This window comes from Staurois parvus, unplaced genomic scaffold (genome assembly GCF_062004578.1).
Source record: "Staurois parvus isolate SC_StPar_1 unplaced genomic scaffold, SC_StPar_1.0 ptg001270l, whole genome shotgun sequence".
NCBI lineage: Eukaryota > Metazoa > Chordata > Amphibia > Anura > Ranidae > Staurois > Staurois parvus.
The window spans coordinates 375668-400226 of record NW_028319066.1 but is presented as its reverse complement, the minus strand read 5'-3'; the positions used below and the strand labels follow the sequence as shown (position 1 = coordinate 400226).

The window sequence follows — 24559 nt, the reverse complement described above, 5'->3', positions numbered from 1 at the left end:
GTTAGGTTTGAGTTGGAAGATAGAAAAACAGACCCAGATGGGAGATTTTTGTTCTTAAGGGGCAAGTTACAGGAGATCGAGTGTACACTGGCCAACATCTACTGCCCTAATAAAAAACCGGAGGAGTATCTGAAAAAGGTGTTGAGGAAGTTGATGGACTTTAAAAAAGGACGTTTGATCCTGGCAGGGGATTTTAACTTTTGTATGGACCCACAAAGGGATGCCACCTCCCATACAAAGACAGAAGGAAGTAAGGCCCTGAAATTATTGAAAAAAGAATTACACATAAGTCAACTGGTAGATGCCTGGAGAATTACACACACGCAAGATAGAGATTATACTTTTTTCTCAAATATGCACAAGAGATATTCAAGATTAGATTATATATTAATAGAACATCAATTAATCGACCATCTGACCCAGGTAGATATAGAGACAATAACTTTATCAGACCACGCTCCAGTTACTATGAAAATGGAATGGGGGAGAAGGAAAAGCGGAGGGCTGGGATGGAAATTGAATGAGACACTTTTAGTGGAAAGGGAAATAGCTCAGAAAATAGGGGAGGAGATCGAACGCTTTTTTAAGGAGAATGAGACAGGGGAGGTGTCAACAGCCACAGTGTGGGAGGCTCACAAAGCTTATATAAGAGGAATATTAATGGCGATTGGGGCTAGAAAGAAAAAAGAAAGAAGGGAGAAAATGAATGAGCTCTTAGAAGAAATAGATAAATTAGAACAAATACATAAGAATAGAATAACAAAAGAAATAGAGCTGAAGTTAAAAAAACAGAAGGAGGAACTGAAAGAAATGATAGAAGAGGAGAGGAGAAAAGCATATAATAGAGTTCTAAGTGAGAGATATAGATGGGGAGAAAGACCTGGAAAGTATCTGATGAGAGCCCTGAGGAAAAAGAAAAATAGAAATTATATAGAAAAAATAAAAGATGCTAAAGGAAACATGAAACACTCAAATAAAGATATCACCAAAGCTTTCATAGAATATTACAGGAAACTGTACAATATAAGCCCCTCGGAAAGTTCAGAAACTATAGACAGTGAGAAAAACCAGAAAAGAAAGAAATATTTGGAAATGGCTAGGTTATTAAAATTAAGCGAGGACCAACTAAACTCCCTAGACGCAGATATCTCACAGGAAGAAATAAAATTAGCATTAAAGGGGACAGTGTCGGGGAAAAGCCCAGGCCCAGATGGTTATACAGTGAGATACTATAAAAAATTCAGTGAAATCTTAGTACCAAAACTTAAAAACTACATGAATGCACTAGGTGGAGAGATGGAAGTAAGAAGAGAATCATTACAAGCCCAACTCGTGCTCATTCAGAAAGAGGGAAAAGATCCCTCTCAGTGTTCTAGCTATAGACCTATTTCACTACTGAACACAGACACTAAGTTGTACGCAAAGGTCCTAGCAAACAGATTGAAAGAGCTAATGCCTGGATGGATACATGAGGATCAGGTGGGCTTTGTTCCAGGTAGGGAAGGAAAAGATAATGGGGTACGATCATTGATGCTAATCCAAAAGAGTAAAAAGGGAAAAGAACCGGCGGTACTACTGTCTATAGATGCTGAAAAAGCGTTTGATAGGGTAAACTGGAGATTCATGATGGACACTCTGGAAGCTTTGGGAATCGGGCCTAGGATGAGAGAATGGATAGGAAAGCTGTACAGATACCCCTCGGTGGTCATTGGGGTAAATGGGGAGAGGTCAGAACCCATTGAGATGTCAAACGGAACAAGACAGGGATGCCCATTATCCCCATTGCTGTATGTTATATCTCTAGAACCTCTACTATCAACAATAAGACTGAATAGAGACGTAAAGGGAATCCGAATAGGAGATACGGAACATAAAGTTGCTGCTTTCGCAGACGACTTGTTGTTCTATGTAGGAAACCCCAGGATAACACTTCCAAACTTAATGAAGTCACTAAAGGAGTACGGAGAACTATCAAATTTAAAGATAAATCCAACAAAAACGGAGATTCTAAATATAAACATCTTAAAAAACGAAAAAGAAAGGATACAAAAAGAATTTCCCTTTAAATGGAAAGATAGAGATATAAAATATCTAGGAGTAAAACTTACAGCCTCACATAAACATCTATATAAACTAAACTATATTACACTGATAAATGAGATTAGAGATGAATTAAAAAGATTGGAGGGAGGAACCCCGACATGGATGGGCCGTATTAATCTGGTAAAAATGGTAATAGTACCAAAAATCATATATAGATATCAAATGATCCCAATTAAACTCCCAGAGATTTTCTTTAAAATAATTAAGAAATTGATAACAAGATACATATGGAGGAATAAAAAACCAAGACTGTCATACGAACTGCTAAGTAGGAGGAAAGAAAGAGGGGGTTTAGGGCTCCCAGACCTTAAAAGATATTACAAAGCGGTAATACTGGCAAGAACCATAGATTGGATATTTAATAATAAAAAAAGTTGGGTGAGAATAGAGAATGAACTCAGCGGAATAGACTTGGGAAGAATGATATGGGTACCAACACAGTATAGAGGTTTAAATGACAATGTAAATACATACACTTTGAATGTTTTAAAGATTTGGGATAACTTACACAGAAGTATGAAATGGACTTTTAATTCTACACTGATTCCACTAAAAAATACAGAGTTTTTCCCCCCAGGTAGAGAAGAAATAGGAGGGAAGTGGTTTAAAAAAGATAAGGTGCAATTAGGAGATATCTTGGTGGGAGATGAAATAGGAGCATATGGCGAATTGAAAAAAAAAGAGGGAGAGATTTTCACTAAATTAGACGAATGGCGGTATTTCCAATTGAGGTGTTTTGTCGGAAGTTTGCCAAGACCTTTAAGGACAAGAGACAATTGGAACCTGTTTGAAAAGACATTGGGAACACAAGGTGATGGGAAACACGGGATTGCTAGAATTTATAAAATACTCACTGAACTAGATACAAACACGAAACCAACATATTTAACAAAATGGGAAATGGATATGGGAGTTGTGATAGATGAGGAAAAGCAGAGGAGAATGTATAGATTAACTCACGAAAATGTCTCTATGAGAGAAGTAGAAATGAACTATAAGTGTTTGACAAGATGGCACATTTCACCAGTAGTAGAAAATAAGATGTGTGGAGAGAGTACACCGCTGTGTTGGAGGGGATGTGGAGAAATAGGCACAATATACCATATATGGTGGGGATGCCCAAAAATCCAGATATTCTGGACAACAATAATCCACTTAATAAGAAAATTGACAGAAATAGATATAAAACTAGATCCAGAAGTATGTATTTTGCACATCACGGATATAACGGTAAATAAATATAAAAAATCAGGGATATGGAACTATATAAATGCTGCAAAAGCCCTGATACCCAAGTTCTGGAGGCAAATAGAGGCACCAAAGGAAGAGGACTGGATTGAAAGAGTTGAGCAGATTAAAAAGATGGAAAGGCTGTGCCATACCCAAGAAGATAAGATGGATGTTTATCATGGGAAATGGGAGAACTGGGAAAAAGCCAGATTATATATGAGGTGTAGGAAAGAATAAAGATAACAACAGAAAAATTCCACTTGCTGATATAAGAAGACGTAGAGAAAAGATAGAATAGGCAGAGGGGACATAGGGTGGGGGGTGGAGAAGGGGGGAAAAGGTTGCATAGAGTATATAAAGTAGAAATGTTGGTTAATATAATATTATAGAATATATTTTATATATATATATATATTTATATTGTGATGATGAAATGTAATTGAAATGGAAAATTAATAAATATTTGAATTATAAAAAAAAAAAAAGAACAAATTGAAATAAAGATACAAACACTTTTTTGTACCAAAAAAAAAAAAAAAAAAAAAAAAAAACAGTCAGAGGCAGCAGTATCTTAGATGATCTCACACTGCAGATAACCAGCTATGAGGCTCAAGGCACAGGAGTCCCTAAGGACAGGAAGTTCACTAAGATGATATAAATCTGGGAACATAGCTTATAGGGTGATAAGTAAGTAGCATGCTGTGGCAAAAATTTAGTGTATATTTATTTAACCACTTGCCGCCCAGCCTATGGTCAAATGACGGCCAGGCAAACACCTCCTCCCTCCGGGAGGGCATCATATGATGTCCTTCCCGGATCGCGTTTTGTGCATGCCCGCAGGGCCGCACTGTGGCGAGATCTGTCATCGGCCGTGTACCTCGGACACGGCCGGTGAGAGATCTGTGTACCGGCCCCATTGCCAGTACCATGTGACCTGCTGTGACCAATCACAGCAGGTCACATGACAGTTGTATACAATGGATGGCCAATCACAGCCCATCTGTGTCATGTGAGTAGCCGTTGCCAATCACAGCTAATCACAACAAAAAAAACTTGAATTTGCTATAAGCAATCAAATTGTGTAAAAAAAAAAAATACTGATCACTACCCCATAGTACAATGTTACTATGGTAACGTTATATTCCATTGGTCATAGTGTAATATGAAAAAAAAAAAATCTTGAAAAAAAAGAAAAAAATGTAATAAAAAAATAAAATAAAAATTAAAAAAAATATATTTTTTTTTTCGTATTGTTACCAGTCAGTGTCCCTGATCAGTTATATGCTGACGCTGTACTGCACTGGTGACAGTATGTAAAAATAAATATGTGAAAATAATTTTTTTAATTTCTTCCAAAAAATGTTTCCAAAAAATTATGACAAAAAAATTACAACTTCAAAAAACTCGCCATGCCTCTTATGAAATATGTCGGACTGTCTACTTTGCTATAAGGAGTCATTTGGGGGATATCTGTACTGTTCTGACATTTGGAGGATATCTGTATTGTCCTGACATTTGGAGGATATCTGTACTGTCCTGACATTTGGGGGATATCTGTACTGTTCTGACATTTGGAGGATATCTGTACTGTTCTGACATTTGGAGGATATCTGTACTGTCCTGACATTTGGGGGATATCTGTACTGTCCTGACATTTGGGGGGTATCTGTACTGTCCTGACATTTGGGGGATATCTGTACTGTCCTGACATTTGGGGGATATCTGTACTGTTCTGACATTTGGGGGATATCTGTACTGTTCTGACATTTGGGGGATATCTGTACTGTTCTGACATTTGGGGGATATCTGTACTGTTCTGACATTTTTGGGCCGCAAGAAATTAGTTTGGCTGTCAGTACTTCAGGATTGATCAATTTTCAGATATATCCCATAGTTTGTGAACTAACTTTCCTACAGACTTAATAATAAATACTGATTTGGGTTATTTTCACCAAAAACATGTAGCAGAATACATCTCGGCCTAAATTTATTATTATACAGTATTTATATAGCGCCAAAGGGTTTGCTCAGCGCTGTACATTAGCGAGGGGGACAGTACATGAGACAATACAGTACAATACAATTCACGAGGGGTCCGAGGGCCCTGCTCTTTCGAGTTTACAATCTAGGAGGGAGGGGATAGTGGTACAGGAGGAAGTGGCTGTAGGAGATGGAGTGGTAGGAGGAGTGGAGGAGATCGATTGTTAGGTGAGGGTGGGGTAGGCTTCCCTGAAGAGATGGGTTTTTAGGGTGCGCCTGAAGGTGAGGAGGGTAGGTGACAGTCTGATGGATTGGGATAGGGAGTTCCAGAGGATGAGGGAAGTCCTGGAGAAGTCCTGCAGTCGGGCGTGGGAGGAGGAGACCAGGGAGCTGGAGAGTAGGAGGTCCTGTGAGGAGCGGAGGGCACGGGTAGGGTAGTATTTGGGTATCAGGTCAGTTAGGTAGTTTGGGGCAGCATTGTGAATGGCTTTGTAATTTATGAAAAACAATTATTTAATTGTGTGAACCTAATGATAACATTTTAGTTTGGTACAGTGTTGTATGACCGCGCAATTGTCATTCAAAGTGTGAGCTTTCACTAGATTAAAAAAAAAAAAAACAATAGTCTTTGATTTTTGTTCTTTTGAAGAGCTAAGCTTACTAAAGAATCTTCTGGATCCAAGTATTCTGGGCATGTCTGATGCCTGGTCCTCCCCCAGTGAGCACTGTGGTTCCTTCCACCGGCCCTTACCTCACTACTGTTGTCCTGTGATATAGGGGGCAGAAAAAATAACCGAAGCATTCAGTAGGGAGGACCAGGCATTTGGCACACAGAGGTTTTGGATTCAGAAGATTCTCTAGTAAGCTTAGCCCTTCAAGAGAATGAAGATTGGAAATGCGGGGACAATTAAGTATCAACTGTGGGTATAGGATGATAACTTTTTTTTTAATGGTTGAACTGGATGGACTTTTGGCTTTTTTCAGCCAGACTAACTGTGTAACTATTAATTATTTTCTTAGCATGGAGGACTTTTTCATCGCTTTTTAAGTCACCTTCACCTTTCATTTTTAAGCGATACAGTCACTTTCGTCTAGCCCTGCTCTTTAACATGAACTGGATACCTCTGAATTTCCAGAGACTGTCCTTTTAATATAGTTGTCATAACCTTAATATGCTTGATTGTGATCTTGGAAGCACCCTGGCGAAACGTCATTGCTAACAGTGCATCCCAGAACCTTTGCACACATGAATCCATGGCACACCAATGTTCTTTGCTGGGAGCACGCTCAGTGCACATTCCTAGCACACTGGCTGAGCGGCCACAGGCAGCTCCCAGTCCCTGTTTATGATCGGGATAAAGTGGGAGGGCCTCACAATCAAGTAACAGCCAATCATGGTGGTCATATGATCAGGAACTCCCATCTCCACCTTGCTTTGTTCAGAACTCAAAAAGAGAATAGGCTGGGGCACAGGATAACAATTATGGGCCTTCTTAAAACCAAAGGGGTCTGCATGCCTCACTTCCATCACAAATACCAAAAATAAGAGGGTTTGTTCATTTTATAATTGTGGGTGTGGGCATAAAAATGTTTTCCTTTAAAACTGTAGACTAGCTATTCTTAACCAGGGTTAAGAACCAGAACCCAGACATTCCTAGGGGTTCTCGAGCTGGGGCTAATTGGCTTCCCATTTGATGGTGCCTTCATAGATCTAGGTCCATCACGACGTGACAGAGCCAGTGGCAAGACACCAAAAGCTGTCTATAAAGGTAACATTCTAACCACCACTGTAAGGAGTGGACATTCATCCCACTGGTCTTCTATGTAATGCTTTTTCCTAATGACCCCCCAATGGTCTAATCTTTGCAGGTGTTCCCTGAAACATGAAAGTTATTTCAAAGGTTCCTCTGGAGTAAAAAGGTTGAGAAGGGCTGCTGTAGACCAACTGACATAGCACATATCATGTAAAAGGCTAAACCACTAAGGGAGTGGTGCAGATGGTTAACCAAAGGATAATGTGGGATAAATTCAAAAATTATGTTAATAATATTATTATTATGCAGGATTTATATAGTGCCAACAGTTTGCGCAGCGCTTTACAACGTGAAGGCAAACCGTACAATTACAATACAATTTAGTACAGTAGGAAATAAAGGGCCCTTCTCGTTAGAGCTTACTATATAAAAGGGAGGATCAATTGATAAAAAAGGTATTAACTGTGGGGGGCAGGAGCTGATGGAGAAAATAAAAAGTGCAGATATTATGTGGGGGCAGGCAAGGCTTGTCTGAAGAGGAGGACAGAGTGGGGTAGGGAATTCCATAGGATAAGTGGGACTAGGAAAAAGTCCTGGAGGCAAGCATGAGAGGAAATACCAAGGGAACTAGAGAGCAAGAGGTCTTTGGAGGAACAAAGGGAACGATTTGGTTGGTAGTTTGAGACTAGGGTAGTGATGTAGCTGGGGACAGAGTTGTGGATGGCTTTGTAAGTTGTTCTTAGTATTTTGAATTTAATTTGTTGGGTGAACGGAAGCCAGTGGAGGGATTGGCAGAGAGAAGTTGCAGATGCTGAATGGTTGGTAAGGTGGATGAGTCTGGCAGCAGCATTCATTATGAACTGGAGGGGGGATAGCCTATGTAAAGGAAAGCCAGTGAGGAGAGAGTTGCAGTAGTTGAGACGTGAGATGACCAGGGAGTGGACTAGGAGCTTTGTGGTGTCATTGGTGAGGAAAGGGCATATTTTGGAGATGTTGCGTAGGTTGAGGTGGCAAGCTTTGGACACTGATTGGATGTTGGGCTGAAAGGAGAGTTCAGAGTCCAGGATATAGCACCTTGGCATGCGGGGACGGGTTGATAGTTGTGCCTTCAACCTTGACAGAGAAATTGGGGGAAGAGTCACATGGGGGAGGAAATATTATGAGGTCAATTTTGGATAGATTGAGGAATTGGTGTGAAATCCAGGCTGATAGGTCGGTTAGTAGATTAGTGAACGTGTGGAGACTGATGGAGTGAGCTCAGGGGTGAAGAGATAGATTTGGATGTAGAAATGGTATTAGAAGCCATGGGAGGCTATCAACTGACCCAGGGAGGAGGTGTAGATTCAAGGATAGGAGAGGTCCATGTTATTGATAAGTGATACAAAAATAAGAAAAAAAGTCTCAAAATATTAACTTTTTTTTTATTTTTGAAATTGTTTTCATAAAAATGTTTGCATTTATATCGCATTAGCCTTTAGTTAAAGCCAAACTCCAGGAAAAGTAAAAGTCCCCTCTCGTAGTGGAGCTGCACCCGCACTACAAGGCTCACCTGGTCATTTCTATCTGGGGGATGAAAAGCACTTTTACTTACCCGATTCTTCACTGCCCCCCCCAGATGGTGCTCCCCCGTGCTCCGGCAGTAGACTTTTTCTTGGCATCCTCACATCCAATGCAGGGCCCTGCATTGGTTTTGATGACATCAGAGGACCTTAGACTGCCGGAGTGCAGGGGAGAAGAGGCTGCAGGGACCGATCTAGCACTGCAGAGCCTGCAGGAGTGGAGGATCAGGTAAGTAAAACTGCTTTAACCAGTGCCCTTGACACAAACAAGCAGTCAGCCCTTTCAGTATTGGAGCAGCCCCATTGCAAGGGAGGCCTTTTAGTTCAGCTTTAACCCTCAGCAACCACTCCTTTATTGATATAGATTTTATTTTGTCTTCTTTGGTTAGAGGCAGGGGCAGACTGACCATTTGGAAACTTGGGCACTGCCCGAGGGCCTGGGGTCAGTAGGGGGCCCCATGAGATGCCCCTGGTACCTTTTTCATAGGCTTTTTTGAGTTTGGGCAAGGACACAGGGGCCCCATGATCCCCTATTGCCCGGGGGCCCCATGAGTTGTCAGTCCACCCCTGGTTAGAGGCTGATGCTCTTTATTTTCATTGACATGGTGGTGCTTAGTTTAGAGAGACTCAAGGTTGTTTTATTACTTTTGAAATTTATAGTACAGATCTCATACAACATTGCAGAGCCATTTACTATAAACTGGATACAGTTATTTCAGACTTTTTCGCCATCATCAGTTCTGTGTATGAAAACCCTGACTTCTAATACTTTCATATAGCCTTGCAGAAAATAAAAACGTACGCTGGATTTAACCGTGGGAGGGGGTCTCTTCGATGAGTTAATTCTCTTCCCACGTGCTGTACTTTCTGCTTACGTCTTTATGAGACTTTGTGTCTCACCACGGACGATTTTCTACGAATCTGCAAATTGTGTTCACACAGTGCTGGTACCGTGCCTGTAGAATGGTACCAGCCTGACCCCTGCTGGACATATTGCTAACTGTCCAGCAATCTTGATGCCCAACTTCGGGCAACAAACTCCTCCCCCACACACTGCAAGGGTTAAATGCTCAGTCTAAGGGCAAATGAATAAGGTTTAATACTTACCTTTCTTCCAGCTATAGCAGCATTCCTCAATGCTGTGCAACCAGTACCTCAAAGCCTCTTCTTCAAGGCGCTCCTGACAGCAGTCGCATCAAGTTCTGTGCAGAATCAATAATTCTAAATTGTATGTGAGGATGCTGAGGTCCCACACACAACCATAAATGTTGGAGAGAAGCTTAGATGGTTGTATAGGACTGCTGGGTGCCATTATGTTTCCTCTCAGTGGGTGGAGCTATGACACCCGACACTTACAGAATGTTGAAAGATGCTGGCTGTCATTCAACTCAGAAGACTGAGGACATCTAGTGGCAGAAAATATTTATTACAGGTAAAAGCACTGGAGCAGAAGAGTGTATTTCGGCCAGAACTTTGTTTTATTTTTCACCTTCTGGGTCACCATATTTTTTTATTTTAACTTGCCTGAACTTAGGTTTTAATTATAGATCATTGTATACACCTACCCACATCTACACATCACAAAAGGAGCAGTAATGAGATAAGGCAATATATTTCTGCTGAATCTGATCGATGTTAATACAAAAATTCCTTCTGGGTGCAACCATTCTGAAATATGTCCAGACTACGCAGTGGGCAGAATTTGCAACTCCAGACACCTTTCAGAGTCGCAGTCCAGAACAAAACACTTGTGTTATTAGGCTCTTATGGACGCCAATCCTTTATTCCTGCATCACCTAGGTCCAGGCCAGTGACTTGGTTAAGTAGGTTCAGCTTGCTGGGCTCATAACCCGTCTGCGACAAGAGTCAGGAAATAGTCGCTTACATCACAGACTAACCACACGGGTGTTTTACTTTATGACAGAGTCTCTTTAAATAGAAAGCTTCAATTTCCCACTTTATATTACTCAGCAATTATTCAAAAGCTCAACTGGCTTATGGTCTGTTCTGCAAAACTGCAATCTCCCCAAGTCAGTGTAACATGTTGCTCTGTATACGTTTCCCCTAATATTTAGAGATGAGTTTCTGCCTTCCATCGTGCCTTTGCATCCTAACTTGATGTTAAAGTACGAGTGGATTTCTTGTACAATATCTAAAGTGTTACTAAACCTACAATAGTAAAATCAGTCTGTACAGTATATGCAGTAAAGCATGCTTGTTATACTCACTGTGGGACCTAAGGGGTTAATCCTCTGCATTGTGTAAAAAGGCTGTTTGAACCTGTCTTCTCTGATCCTCCCCTTCTTCCAGTGTCCCCCTCTTATTTCCTGATAAGGCATACCATGTGGAGTCATTCTGTATATGCTGATGTGTATTGCTAGAAAGCAGGGGCGGACTGACCATTTGGAAACTCAGGCACTGCCCAGGGCCCGGGATCAGTAGGGGGACCCATGAGATGCCCCTGGTACCTTTTTCATAGGCTTTTTTGAGTTTGGGCAAGGACACAGGGGCCCCATGATCCCCCATTGCCCAGGGGCCCCATGAGTTGTCAGTCCGCCCCTGCTAGAGAGGGTTTTTTTTATTTTTAATTTTTTTTATGGGAGAGTGCATCAGGGCCAATCAGTACTGTCCAGACAGAGGTCAGGGGTTCTGCATCCTCCTAGAGCACAATGAAAACTCCTCCTACAAGCTGTAACCAGTGCTCGGCTGGACACTGATAGAAGTCACAAGACTGCTCTAACTACTGATGAGAAAATGTATTTAGCAGTTTATTTTAACTACAATTATTGCATTTCCATGTTCTGTGTACTGTGGGAGACCAGATATAGTGAGTGCAGGGTCCGGGGAGACCAGATATAGTGAGTGCAGGGTCCGGGGAGACCAGATACAGTAAATGCAAGGTCTGGGGAGACCGGATATAGTGAATGCAGGGTCCGGGGAGACCAGATATAGTGAATGCAGGGTCCAGGGAGACCGGATATAGTGAATGCAGGGTCCGGGGAGACCAGATATAGTGAATGCAAGGTCTGGGGAGACCGGATATAGTGAATGCAGGGTCCGGGGAGACCAGATATAGTGAATGCAGGGTCCGGGGAGACCAGATATAGTGAATGCAGGGTCCGGGGAGACCAGATATAGTGAATGCAGGGTCCGGGGAGACCAGATATAGTGAATGCAGGGTCCGGGGAGACCAGATATAGTGAATGCAGGGTCCAGGGAGACCGGATATAGTGAATGCAGGGTCCAGGGAGAACAGATATAGTGAATGCAGGGTCCGGGGAGACCAGATATAGTGAATGCAGGGTCCGGGGAGACCGGATATAGTGAATGCAGCGTCCGGGGGCACCGGATATAGTGAATGCAGGGTCCAGAGAGACCAGATATAGTGAATGCAGGGTCCAGGGAGACCAGATATAGTGAATGCAGGGTCCAGGGAGACCGGATATAGTGAACGCAGCGTCCGGGGGCACCGGATATAGTGAATGCAGGGTCCAGGGAGACCAGATATAGTGAATACAGGGTCCGGGATTTAGTAACACTTTAAGCCTCAGTATCATGAGACATACAGTAGGCTGTAAATGTCACACTCCTCTGCTTAAAAATTGCCTTGACAAGAGGTATTACACTAAACCTTGTGTATAGGAAACAGCAGAGGGCACCAACTAAGTGCAAAGAAAAGACTTTATTAAAAATCAAAAGATGCATAAGGATAAGAACTTGTCATCCATCCAGTGTGGTTTGCTGTTGAATCTCAGTCTTGAGGCTTAAAAAAAAGCCCCGCTCCCCACATTGTGGCCCTTCCAGGTGTGACATCTCTGGTTCTGCCCAGTCCATATACAGGTGAAACTCGAAAAATTAGAATATCGTGCAAAAGTTCATTTATTTCAGTGCAGCAACTTAAAAGGTGAAACTAATATATGAGATAGACTCATTACATGCAAAGCAAGATAGTTCAAGCCGTGATTTGTCATCATTGTGATGATTATGGCTTACAGCTCATGAAAACCCCAAATCCACAATCTCAGAAATGAGAATATTACATGCAATCAATAAAACAAGGATTGTATATAGAACAATATCGGACCTCTGAAAAGTAGAAGCATTCATATGTACTCAGTACTTGGTTTGGGCCCCTTTTGCAGCAATTACTGCCTCAATGCGGCGTGGCATGGAAGCTATCAGCCTGTGGCACTGCTGAGGTGTTACGGAAGACCGGGATGCTGCAATAGCGGCCTTCAGCTCTTCTGCATTGTTCGGTCTCATGTCTCTCATCTTTCTCTTTACAATGCCCCATAGATTCTCTATGGCGTTCAGGTCAGGCGAGTTTGCTGGCCAATCAAGCACAGTAATCCCATGGTCATTGAACCAGGTTTTGGTGCTGTTGGCAGTGTGGGCGGGTGCCAAGTTCTGCTGGAAAATGAAGTCAGCATCCCCATAAAGCTCATCTGCGGAAGGAAGCATGAAGTGCTCCAAAATCTCCTGGTAGACAGCTGACCCTGGACTTAATGAAGCACAGTGGACCAACACCAGCAGATGACATGGCTCCCCAAATCAACACAGACTGTGGAAACTTCACACTGGACTTCAAGCATCTTGCAGTGTGTGCCTCTCCATTATTCCTCCATACTCGGGGTCCTTGGGCCTCTCCATTCTTCCTCCATACTCGGGGTCCTTGGGCCTCTCCATTCTTCCTCCATACTCGGGGTCCTTGGGCCTCTCCATTCTTCCTCCATACTCGGGGTCCTTGGGCCTCTCCATTCTTCCTCCATACTCGCGGTCCTTGTGCCTCTCCATTCTTCCTCCATACTCGGGGTCCTTGGTTTCCAAATGAGACGCAAAAGTTGCTCTCATCAGAAAAGAGGACTTTGGACCACTGAGCAACAGACCAGGTCTGCTTTTCTTTAGCCCAGGTAAGACGCTTCTGATGTTGTTTGTTGTTCAGGAGCGGCTTGACAAGAGGAATACGACATTTGAAGCCCATGTCCAGGATCCGTCTGTGTGTGGTGGCTCTTGATGCACTGACTCCAGCCTCAGTCCACTCCTTGTGAAAGTCCCTAACACTTTTGAATGGCCTTTTTCTGACAATCCTCTCCAGGCTGCGGTCATCCCTGCTGCTTGTGCACCTTTTTCTTCCACACTTTTCCCTTCCACATAACTTTCTATTAATGTGCTTTGATACAGCACTTTGGGAACATCCAACTTCTTTTGCAATTACCTTTTGAGGCTTTCCCTCCTTATGGAGGTTGTCAATGATGGTTTTCTGCACAACTGTTAGGTCAGCAGTCTTTCCCATGATTGTGATTCCTACTGAACCAGACTGAGAGACCATTTAAAGGCTCAGGAACTCTTTGCAGGTGTTATGGCTTAATTAGCTGATTAGAGTGGGACACTTTGAGCCGAGAATATTGCACCTTTTCACAATATTCTCATTTTCTGAGATTGTGGATTTGAGGTTTTCATGAGCTGTAAGCCATAATCATCACAATGATGACAAATCACGGCTTGAACTATCTTGCTTTGCATGTAATGAGTCTATCTCATATATTAGTTTCACCTTTTAAGTTGCATTACTGAAATAAATGAACTTTTGCACAATATTCAAATTTTTGGAGTTTCACCTGTACTCAAAGATCTCTGGTTTTGTTTCTGATGTCCTGCACAGCTCCTGACAGTGGCATGCTCTTCCTGGCTCCTGAAGACACACTGAGGCTCAGCAGTAAACCGCACTGGGTGGATTACATGCTCTTATCCTTATGCATCTTGTGAGTTGCTACTGTAGCACTGCCCCTTGGGACAAGCTGGAATATATTATGCGTCCTGCGCTCAATAGATCCAACCCTAAGCAAACCCAATCCCTCTGGCACAACTGGTAATGAATAGCAAATACCCCGCCAAGAAATTTGCTGACACAGGGTTAAATGAAACAAGAACAATTTTATGGAGAATGAAATGCAGTGTAGAGGGGTGGGGTTCCCCTTTTAACTTCCAAACTTACTTTTCTTCTTTTATGCAATGCAGTAAATTTGGTCTGCCACTAGAGGGCTTCACAGCCAAGAGTCTCCGGATGGCAGAGCCGCACTTTAACCGCTTGCCGCCCTGCCACTGTGTATACACGTGTGCAGGGCGGCAGTGGAGCGCAAAACCACGTTTAAAAACGGGTTCCGCGCTCCCGACACTTTCGCAGGCAGGGGGCGCGCGCGCGCTCCCGCCGACCCGCGGGTGATCCGATTCGATCCAGGAGGGATCAATCATTAGATTTCAGCCAGTGATTTCTGGCTGAAATCGGATGATCGGTCCCTGTCCTATCCTGTCCTGTGTTGATATTTACACAGGGCAGGATATGATGTCATTCTCTGCCTGGACACATTCCGTTCCAGGCAGAGAAGAAGAGACATTTAAACGTGAGTAAAACAGCACACTGACAGTTAGAACACAGTCTAGGACACATTTAACCCCCTGATTGCCCCCCCCAGTTAACCCTTCACTGCCCTGTCACCAGTGTCACTGATCAGTGAAGCGATTTTTATTGATCACTGTATCAGTGTCGCTGGCGACTTCCAATAGTGCTAGCGCCCCTCCCAGATAGCGCCAGTTTGCCCCCCGGTACACCAATAAAGCCATTTAACCCCTTAATTTCCCCCCCACCCCCCCAGTTAACCCCTTAACTGCCCTGTCACCAGTGTCACTGATCAGTGAAGCGATTTTTACTGATCACTGTATCAGTGTCGCTGGCGACTTCCGATAGTGTTAGCGCCCCTCCCAGATAGCGCCAGATTGCCCACTAATACACCAGTAGTCCCGTCTAACCCCTTGATCGCCCCCCCCCCCCTGAGTTGACCCCTTCACTGCCCTCTCACCAGTGTCACTGATCAGTGAACCAATTTTTACTGATCACTGTATCAGTGTCGCTGGCGACTTCCGTTAGTGTTAGCGCCCCTCCCAGATAGCGCCAGATTGCCCGCTAATACACCAGTAGTCCCGTCTAACCCCTTGATCTCCCCCCCCCCCCCCGAGTTGACCCCTTCACTGCCCTGTCACCAGTGTCACTGATCAGTGAACCAATTTTTACTGATCACTGTATCAGTGTCGCTGGCGACTTCCAATAGTGTTAGCGCCCCTCCCAGATAGCGCCAGTTTACCCGCCAGTACATCAGTAATCCCATTTAACCCCTTGATCGCCCCCCCCCCCCCCAGTTAACCCCTTCACTGCCCTGTCACCAGTGTCATTGATTACAGTGAACAGATTTTTACTGATCACTGTATTGGTACTGGTGACTTGGTACTGGTGACTTCCGATAGTTTTAGCGCCCCTCCCAGATAGCACCAGTTTGCCCGCTAGTACACAGATAATCACATTTGACCCCTTGATTGCCAGGAACACGCTTACTTGCACGCTAAACCTTCATTGCATAGTGTCTGATTGGATCAATATCTTTGATCAGATCAGCGCTATACCAGCATTCACATTACTTTAGTATCCCCAAAAACGCAGTGTTAGCGGGATCAGCCCCAACACCTGCCAGCACCTGCGTTTAGCCCCTACGCCCCCCCCTTCTCCCCCGGCAAGTGCAGTGTCAGTAGATAACTGTCACTTGATACATATTACACACAAAACCGCAGTGTTCACAGAATCAGGCCTGATATCTGTTAGCACTTGTCGGTAAATTTTTTGTAGCGGTTCAAGCAGTCCCTGACAGCCAGGCGCTCTTTTTCCCGTGAGTCGCACTAGGTACCTGTAAATTTAGTGGCCAAAATGTCTAAGCAAAGGTACACTAGTGAAGAGGCCTATAGGATTCTGAGCATGTCAAGTGAGAGCGAAGGGGAAGACTCACTGGCAGAACCAGGCTCAGAATACGAACCTATAGACAGCAGCGGCACCCTGACAGCTAGCAAAGACGACGAGGAAGTGGTCCCTGCTAAGGTCAGGCGTACCCGATCCCATTCACAGGTTGCTGAGGTGGTACAAATGCATGATGACTCTCATATGCAGCAGAGTGCCAGTACTAGTGCCGCAGTATCTTTTGGTGAACTGGCGAGCACCAGCGGCCTAGTACGTCCTGGTCGTAGGCATACCAGCACTGCAGTATCACTTGGTGACGTGGCGAGTCCCATAAGTGCAGTACAAGCTGGTGCGGTGGCGAGCACAAGTAGTGTCCCGCGGCCACCAAGAATTCGCAGACAGGCCCGTAGAGCCCCTAGTGTCCTTCCGGATGTGCTTGCAAATCCCGATTGGCAGCCCACAAATTCTGCAGCACCCGTACTTCCCCCATTCACTGCCCAACCCGGAATTCAGGTGGAAACAGCAAATTTAAATACTCCCCTTAATTTTTTTGAGCTGTTTTTCACAGAAGATCTTTATGCATTGATTGTGGATCAAAGCAATTTATATGCACGCCAATTTATCGCCGCCAACCGAAATTCAAACCTTGCCAGACCATTCGCATGGAAACCCATTACGGTTTCCGAATTTAAAGTTTTTTTGGGCCTAACCCTCAACATGGGCATTAATGATAAAAATCAATTGCGGTTGTATTGGTCCACCGACCCTCTTGTTCACATGCCCGTGTTCTCTGCTGCCATGGCCAGGCATAGATATGAGAGTATAATGCGTTTTATGCACTTCTACGACAACTCACTCAGTCGTCCTCGGGGTGACCCTGAATTTGACCGGCTCCACAAAATTCGGCCCCTCGTAAATCACTTTAACCAAAAATTTGCAGATGTGTATACTCCCCAGAAAAACATCTGCATCGATGAGTCCCTCATTCAATATTCTGGCCGCCTTGTAATCAAACAATATCTCCCCAGCAAGCGTGCCAGATATGGGATCGATGTATAAGACCTGTGAGAGGGCAACAGGCTATACATGTAAGTTTCGGATTTACGAGGGAAAAGATAGTTACTTGGAGCCCCCCGGATGCCCAGACTACATGGGGAGCAGTGGCAAGATAGTTTGGGACTTGGCGTCATCCTATTTCCATATGGGGTACCACTTATACGTGGACAATTTTTATTCAAGCGTGCCACTATTTAGACATTTGTTCAATTTGGGAATTTGCACATGTGGCACTGTGCGATCTAATCGCCGAGGCTTCCCCCAACGGCTTGTAAATACCCGTCTTAAAAAGGGGGAAAAAGCCTGCTTGAGAAATGAAGAATTGCTCGCAGTGAAGTGGAAGGACAAACGGGATGTTTACCTCCTGTCTTCCATTCACGCAGATACGACCGTCCAAATTACCACGGCAGCTGGTGTTGTTGAGAAGCCCCTCTGTGTCCACGATTATAACCTTAACATGGGAGGGGTGGACTTCAATGACCAGATGATGCAGCCGTATTTAGTTTCCCGAAAATCCAAACGCTGGTACATAAAAGTGTCAGTTTATTTATTTCAATTGGCTCTATATAATGCTTTTGTTCTCTATAAAGCAACTGGACATAGTGGATCATACCTAAATTTCCAGTTAGAGAACATCAGGGCCCTTTTGTATCCAGAAGGTGCTGCGCCCCAAATCCCTCTCCCAGATGCAGTTAGCCGTCTGCATGAGAGACATTTTCTCGATACCATTCCTGGTACCCCAACCCAAAGAAGACCCCAAAAAAGATGTCGTGTCTGCAGCAAACGTGGAATTAGGCGTGACAGCCACTATTGTTGTCCCTCCTGTCCTGGCCAACCTGGCCTCTGCATCAAGCCCTGCTTCCGCCTCTACCATACACTAGTGAACTATTAGTATAGGGTACAGCACGGCACAGATCAGGGCACATTTACACAGGGTCTCAAAAGATGTTAGGTAGTCAGGAAACTGGCTATCGCATTTGGAGAGACCCTACCAGCTGTTTAAATGTTTGAAGTTTGGAAAAAAAAAGTTAAAAAAATAAAATAAATAAATAAAAGTACAAATACCCCCCAAAAAAATAAAAAAATGTAAAAACCAAAAATAGTTATAGTTTTTTTTGTTGTCATTTTTGTGATTGTTCGACTTTCTCTGGTTTATTGTTGTTTTATTGTTAACCATTTCTGTTTGCAGGAATGCTTTCAGCTGCAGCGCTGACCTGTTTATTCTGACAGCAACAGGAACTTGCTCTCAGAATAGACATAAGTCAGCGTGGGCAGCGCTGTTGGATGAGATTTTTCATCCGCAGTTATAAAAAACAGAATATATGCCAAAGCATGGGGGCCTGGGGTGGCCAGTGGGTGGATGGCCCCTATGCTTCGGCATATATATTTTATATTTGTTGGCACATTTCATGTGTGCCCACCATTAGAAGTGGGTGGATTGAGGGAGGTTTCTAATGGTGGGCATACCACCACACACTTTTTCTTATAAAGTTGTTTTATTGAGTTTGTTTTATTGTTAACCATTGTTGATTTTTTTGCAGGAACGTCAAACTGCAGCACTGACCTGTTTATTCTGACAGCAACAGGGTCTTGCTTTCAGAATAGACATAAGTAGGTGTGTGCAGTGCTGTCGGATGAGATTTTTCATCCGCAGTTAAAAAAAAGAGAATATATGACAAAGCATGGGGGCCTGGGGTGGCCAGTGGGTGGATGGCCCCCATGCTTCGGCATATATATTTTATATTTGTTGGCACATTTCATATGTGCCCACCATTAGAAGTGGGTGGATTGAGGGAGGTTTCTAATGGTGGGCATACCACACACTTTTTCTGGCAGAGATTTCTTCTCTTTTTTTTCATTCAGCCCACAGGCTGCATAAAGAAAAAAAGAACATAGCATATACACCCAACAAGGACCAGTGACATATTGGTACATCACTGGACTTTGAATGGTTATACCAGGGTGATGCCTGCAGCTGCAGGCATCATCCTGGTTTTATTTTTTTCAGCCGGCAATGGGCTTTCATGTAAAAGCATTCCTAGTGGTTAATTAGCTGCAGAATTGCCTTTACAAGCAGCGGGAAAAAATGCCCCCCCCCTCCCCCTCCCTGAGATAGCATTAAAAGTGATTAAAAAAAAAATAAATTAAAGGGACAGTGTAAAAATAATTAAATAAATCAGAAGAAAAGAAATAAAAAAAAAAAAAAAAGGACCCTCGCCCATCCGCGCACGCGCACACCTGCGGTCGTGAGCGTTGACCCTTTCCCAGTATGGAAACAGCGATTGCACCATGCATGTGAGGTATCGCCACGAACGTCAGAACAAGGGCAGTAATTATAGCTCTAGACCTCCTCTGTAAATCTAAAATGGTAGCTTGTAAAGGCTTTTAAAGCGTTGCCTATAGATAGTAAAAATGTATGCAGTTTGTCGCCATTGCACAGGGCATGCGTAATTTTAAAGCATGTCATGTTTGGTATCTATTTACTCAGCATAGCATCATCTTTTATATCATACCAAATAATTGGCCAATATATTGTGTTTTTGTGCATTAAAATTAAAAAAGTGTATATTTTTCAAAAAAATTGCGTTTGAAAAATCGCTGTGTAAGTAATATGTGAGATAAAAAATTGCACCACCCACCATTTTATTTACTAGGGTGTCTGCTCTAAGAAAATATATAATGTTTGGGGGTTCACTTTAATTTCCTAGCAAAAATACAGATTTTTTTAATGTGAACAAAAAGTGTCAGAAAAGGCTTGGTCTTCAGGTGGTTAGAAGAGTGAGTGATGTGTGGCATAAACCTCTAATGCTGGGCATAAAATGCCCCCACCCCTCAAAATGACCCTTTTTGGAAAGTAGACACCCCAAACTATTTGCTGAGAGGCATGTTGAATCAATAGAAGAATTTATTTTTTACCACAAGTTTTTGGAAAATGAAGAAAGAAAATAAAAATATATTTTTTCTTTTCTTTTTTATATTTCAAAACCTTGTGAGAAAAAATTAGATCTGCAAAATACTTACCATGCCTCTTTTTAAATTCCTTGGAGTGTCTGCTTTCCAAAAAGGGGTCATTTGGGGGGGTTTGGTGCTATCCTGGCATGTCAGGGCCTCCAAAACTGTGATAGGTAGTGGGGAAGTGAAATGAAGAAGTTACGCACCTTCAGGCTTTCAAAGTGCTCATTGGATTTCAGGCTCCTGTATGTGGCTAGGCTCCCAAAAAGTGTCACACGTGTGGTATCCTCATACTCGGTAGAAGTAGCAGAATGTATTTTGGGGTATAATTCCACATATACCCATGGCTTGTGCAAGAAATAAATCATTTAAATGACAATTTTGTGTAAAAAAAAAAACAAAAAAAAGTTTTTGTCATTTTCCAGAAACTTGTGGAAAAAAAATAAATCTTCCATGGACACAATATGTCTCTCAGCAGATAGCTTAGGGTGTCTGCTTTCCAAAAAGGGGTCATTTGGGGGTGTTTGTTCTATCCTGGTATTTTAGCACCTCAAGAGATGTGATGGGCGGTCAGAAAGTAAAAGCTGTGTAAATTTCAAATTATCTATACCATAGTTTGTAGACGCTATAACGTTCACACAAAGCAATCAATATACACTTATTGGGATTTTTTTTTACCAAAAACATGTAGCAGAATACATTTTGGCTTAAATTTATGACTAACTTTGAGTTTACGATATATTTTTTATAGCTGAAAGTAGAAAAAAATTTTTTTTTTCAAGATTTTCGTGTTTTTTTGTTTATAGCGCCAAAAATAAAAAGCGCACAGGTGATCAAATACCACCAAAAGAAAGCTCTATTTGTGTGAAAAAAAGGACGTAAATTTCGATTGGGTACAGCATTGCATGACCGCGCAATTATCATTTGAATTAGTGCAGCGCTGTATAGCAAAAAAAGGCATAAATTACAGTATCTATACCATAGTTTGTAGACGCTATACCGTTCACACAAAGCAATCAATATACACTTATTGGGATTTTTTTTACCAAAAACATGTAGCAGAATACATTTTGGCTGAAATTTATGACTAACTTTGAGTTTACGATATATTTTTTATAGCTGAAAGTAGAAAAAATTGGTTTTTTTTCAAGATTTTCGTGTTTTTTTGTTTATAGCGCCAAAAATAAAAAGCGCACAGGTGATCAAATACCACCAAAAGAAAGCTCTATTTGTGTGAAAAAAAGGACGTAAATTTCGATTGGGTACAGCATTGCATGACCGTGCAATTATCATTTGAATTAGTGCAGCGCTGTATAGCAAAAAAAGGCATAAATTACAGTATCTATACCATAGTTTGTAGACGCTATAACATTCACACAAAGCACTCAATATACACTTATTGGGATTTTTTTTACCAAAAACATGGAGCAGAATACATTTTGGCTGAAATTTATGACTAACTTTGAGTTTACGATATATTTTTTATAGCTGAAAGTAGAAAAAATTGTTTTTTTTCAAAATTTTCGTGTTTTTTTTGTTTATAGCGCAGAAAATAAAAAGCGCACAGGTGATCAAATACCACCAAAAGAAAGCTCCATTTGTGTGAAGAAAAGGACGTAAATTTTGTTTGGGTACAGCATTGCATGACCGCGCAATTATCATTTGAATTAGTGCAGCGCCAAACAGCAAAAAAAGGCCTGGTCATTAAGGGGGGTAAATCCTCTGGGGCTCAAGTGGTTAAGCAGAATACAACTGATATCAAACAAATAAACTTACTTATACTCTATCAATGAAATGTATTACCCACACCGGGGTATGATCCTGCTTCTGAGGGGCGTTAGCCAAAAATCACCTCAGAGTCAGAACAGAATGCAATAAAGAGGTACCTCTAATAAGGCTACTAAGCCAGATTCCCCCACTTCAGTCCTTGTAACGGTGGAGCTCTAGTTGGTGCACGTTTAGTCCTTACAATGAAGTAAATAGCAGCTGAAGGCTTCTTTGGAGTTTCAGCTGGTGTGGGTTACATCCAATTTTACTAGGTTTCTGGGCTGAGAGGGTCCAACCTCAGTGTCTAAACGCAACACAAAGCACCCCAAGACCAGGGGCAGTCGCAGGATGCAATCTCCCAGTATGTGTCAGTCCCCGGGGCAGACAGTCTCAATTACACTGGTGGTGAGGGGCAAAGCAGGCAGGGGGATCTGTGGCTTGTACAGGGCCCCGGATGGGTGAGATCCCAGCAGTGGGGTGCGGATGTCCCAGTCTATATGCGAAGTGTAAATGGTGTGTCTTACTCTCTCCAGGGGGACAGCTCACCAGACTCTGAACACACAGCAGGGTCCCTCTATCCGCGCTAAGTGCTGTAGTGCCTCCTCCTCTGCTTGGATGGGCTCCACGTGTCCCTGTCTTTTCTCCAGCCTGGTGTCTCTCTCTTCTCCCCTTCACTTCCTGCTTCCTCCCCCTCCCAGCGTTCTTTGCTGTGTAGTGGATGAGTCATGAACTTGGCAGAATGCCCAGGTTTTATAAATAGGGGAGAGAGAGGAAAAGCTGACTGCTGATCATGTGATTCCTTCTGAATCCTCTTGTACAAGGAGCCTGCTACACTACTTATGATTTTTAATAAACTTGTTTCTTATATACTGCACTTAGTTGGCGCCCTCTGCTGTTTCCTATGGTTCAGTCTCATTGCGGAGCGGTCACGGATATCTTTGGACCTATGGACTTTTTAGTATAATCTCACACCCCCACAGCACATTCACATATACTGTATGATTATGTTGTAACTAAACTGTATTCCAACCTGCGTCACTCTTGATAATTCCCTGTGGCACAAAACCGTGTGCGATTACCTAGAACCAGTCAAAACAATGTGGAGTACTGTATGTTGGGAAATTTCTTCCCACATAAGCATTTCAGTAGCACAGGGAGTATGTTCTGTGCCAGTAAACAGATTGCTCTCACTCTCATTAATCATTTTATACGTTGATAATCAGTTGAGCATATAGGCTGTCAGATTTAGAGGACAAGTCCATCTAAAAAAACCAACTACAACAAAAGGCTGTTAACTATACCTACCTTTTTCGGATCAGCGATAATGCCAAAATGAGTGAGGTCAATGTGATGGCACCCAAACATGTACCAAGTAGGGGTTCAAAGTAGTTCTGCAAACTTTTTTCTAAGAAACATAAAAAAAATTCATGTAAATATATTAGAACAATTTTTTTACATTTTTGCATTGAATAACACTCTAACAATAGCTCGCCATAAGTTGCATACTTTCACTGAGCTAAAATGCCTTTTTTGTCTCCTTTTTTTTCTTGTGGTCACATGATAAAGCTCATGTACCTTAGCACCTCACGGCCTGATGGTGGGGCAAAGATTATTTATAGCATGTGACAAAGCTCTAGGCCCAAGAATTATATAAAAGAACAAATCCATGGCATCCCTTTAGATGTGCATGCTTCTCCTTGCTGACCACTGGATGTCAAACAAGGAAACAAGAAGAGGAAAGCGCCTTTAAGTGTAATTTGGACTAAATTTATAAAAAAAAAACTGCCAAAGGGCCACTCACATATAAAAGCAATAAACAGGGTCAACTAAATCAGAAGCCACTTAAATCAGTGGGAGTTATTGCCGTCAGGTTCGCACTAGGGTCTTCAGAATATCGGTTCGAATGGCGATGGCTGGCACCTTTCTTCCTGAAAACACCATGGAGCGCAGCGTGAGTGGGATGACTGTTCTGTTCTGAAGACCCTAGCAGGAACTTGGCGGCGATGACTCCCACTGCTATAAGTGGCTTCTAAATTAGATGAGCCTGTTTATTGCTTTTATATGTGAGTGGCCAATTGGCAGTTTTTTAATAAATTTATATTACACTTAGAGGTGCTTTCTTCTTGTTGCCTTGTTTGCACATACAAAGCTTCTGCTCCTGGAAAAGCTAGCCCAAGTGAATGGACTGTGTTATAATGGACCTTTATTGGACTCTTTACAACATTAAGACCAATTCACCTAGGTGCGCCTACTTATTCCATAGTTAGTTTCACTGGATGGTGAAGACTTTAGCTGTGTAATCTGTTGATCAGTTACTTGACTGCTCTCTATCAGACCTGCTTCTGGAACAGAAGTGTCTGGGTGTCACTTAAAGTGAT

General features: G+C 42.7%; 1 protein-coding gene across 1 annotated transcript in view; it reads right to left on the bottom strand.

Moving 5' to 3' along the window:
* Nucleotides 1-24559, bottom strand: part of LOC149437676 (interleukin-12 receptor subunit beta-2-like) — a 90872-nt gene that overhangs the window by 9562 nt on the left and 56751 nt on the right. The window contains exon 13 of the mRNA XM_089660737.1: nucleotides 23487-23586. Within this exon, the coding sequence (XP_089516863.1) occupies nucleotides 23487-23586 (100 nt within the window). The remainder of the gene's footprint in view (nucleotides 1-23486; nucleotides 23587-24559) is intronic.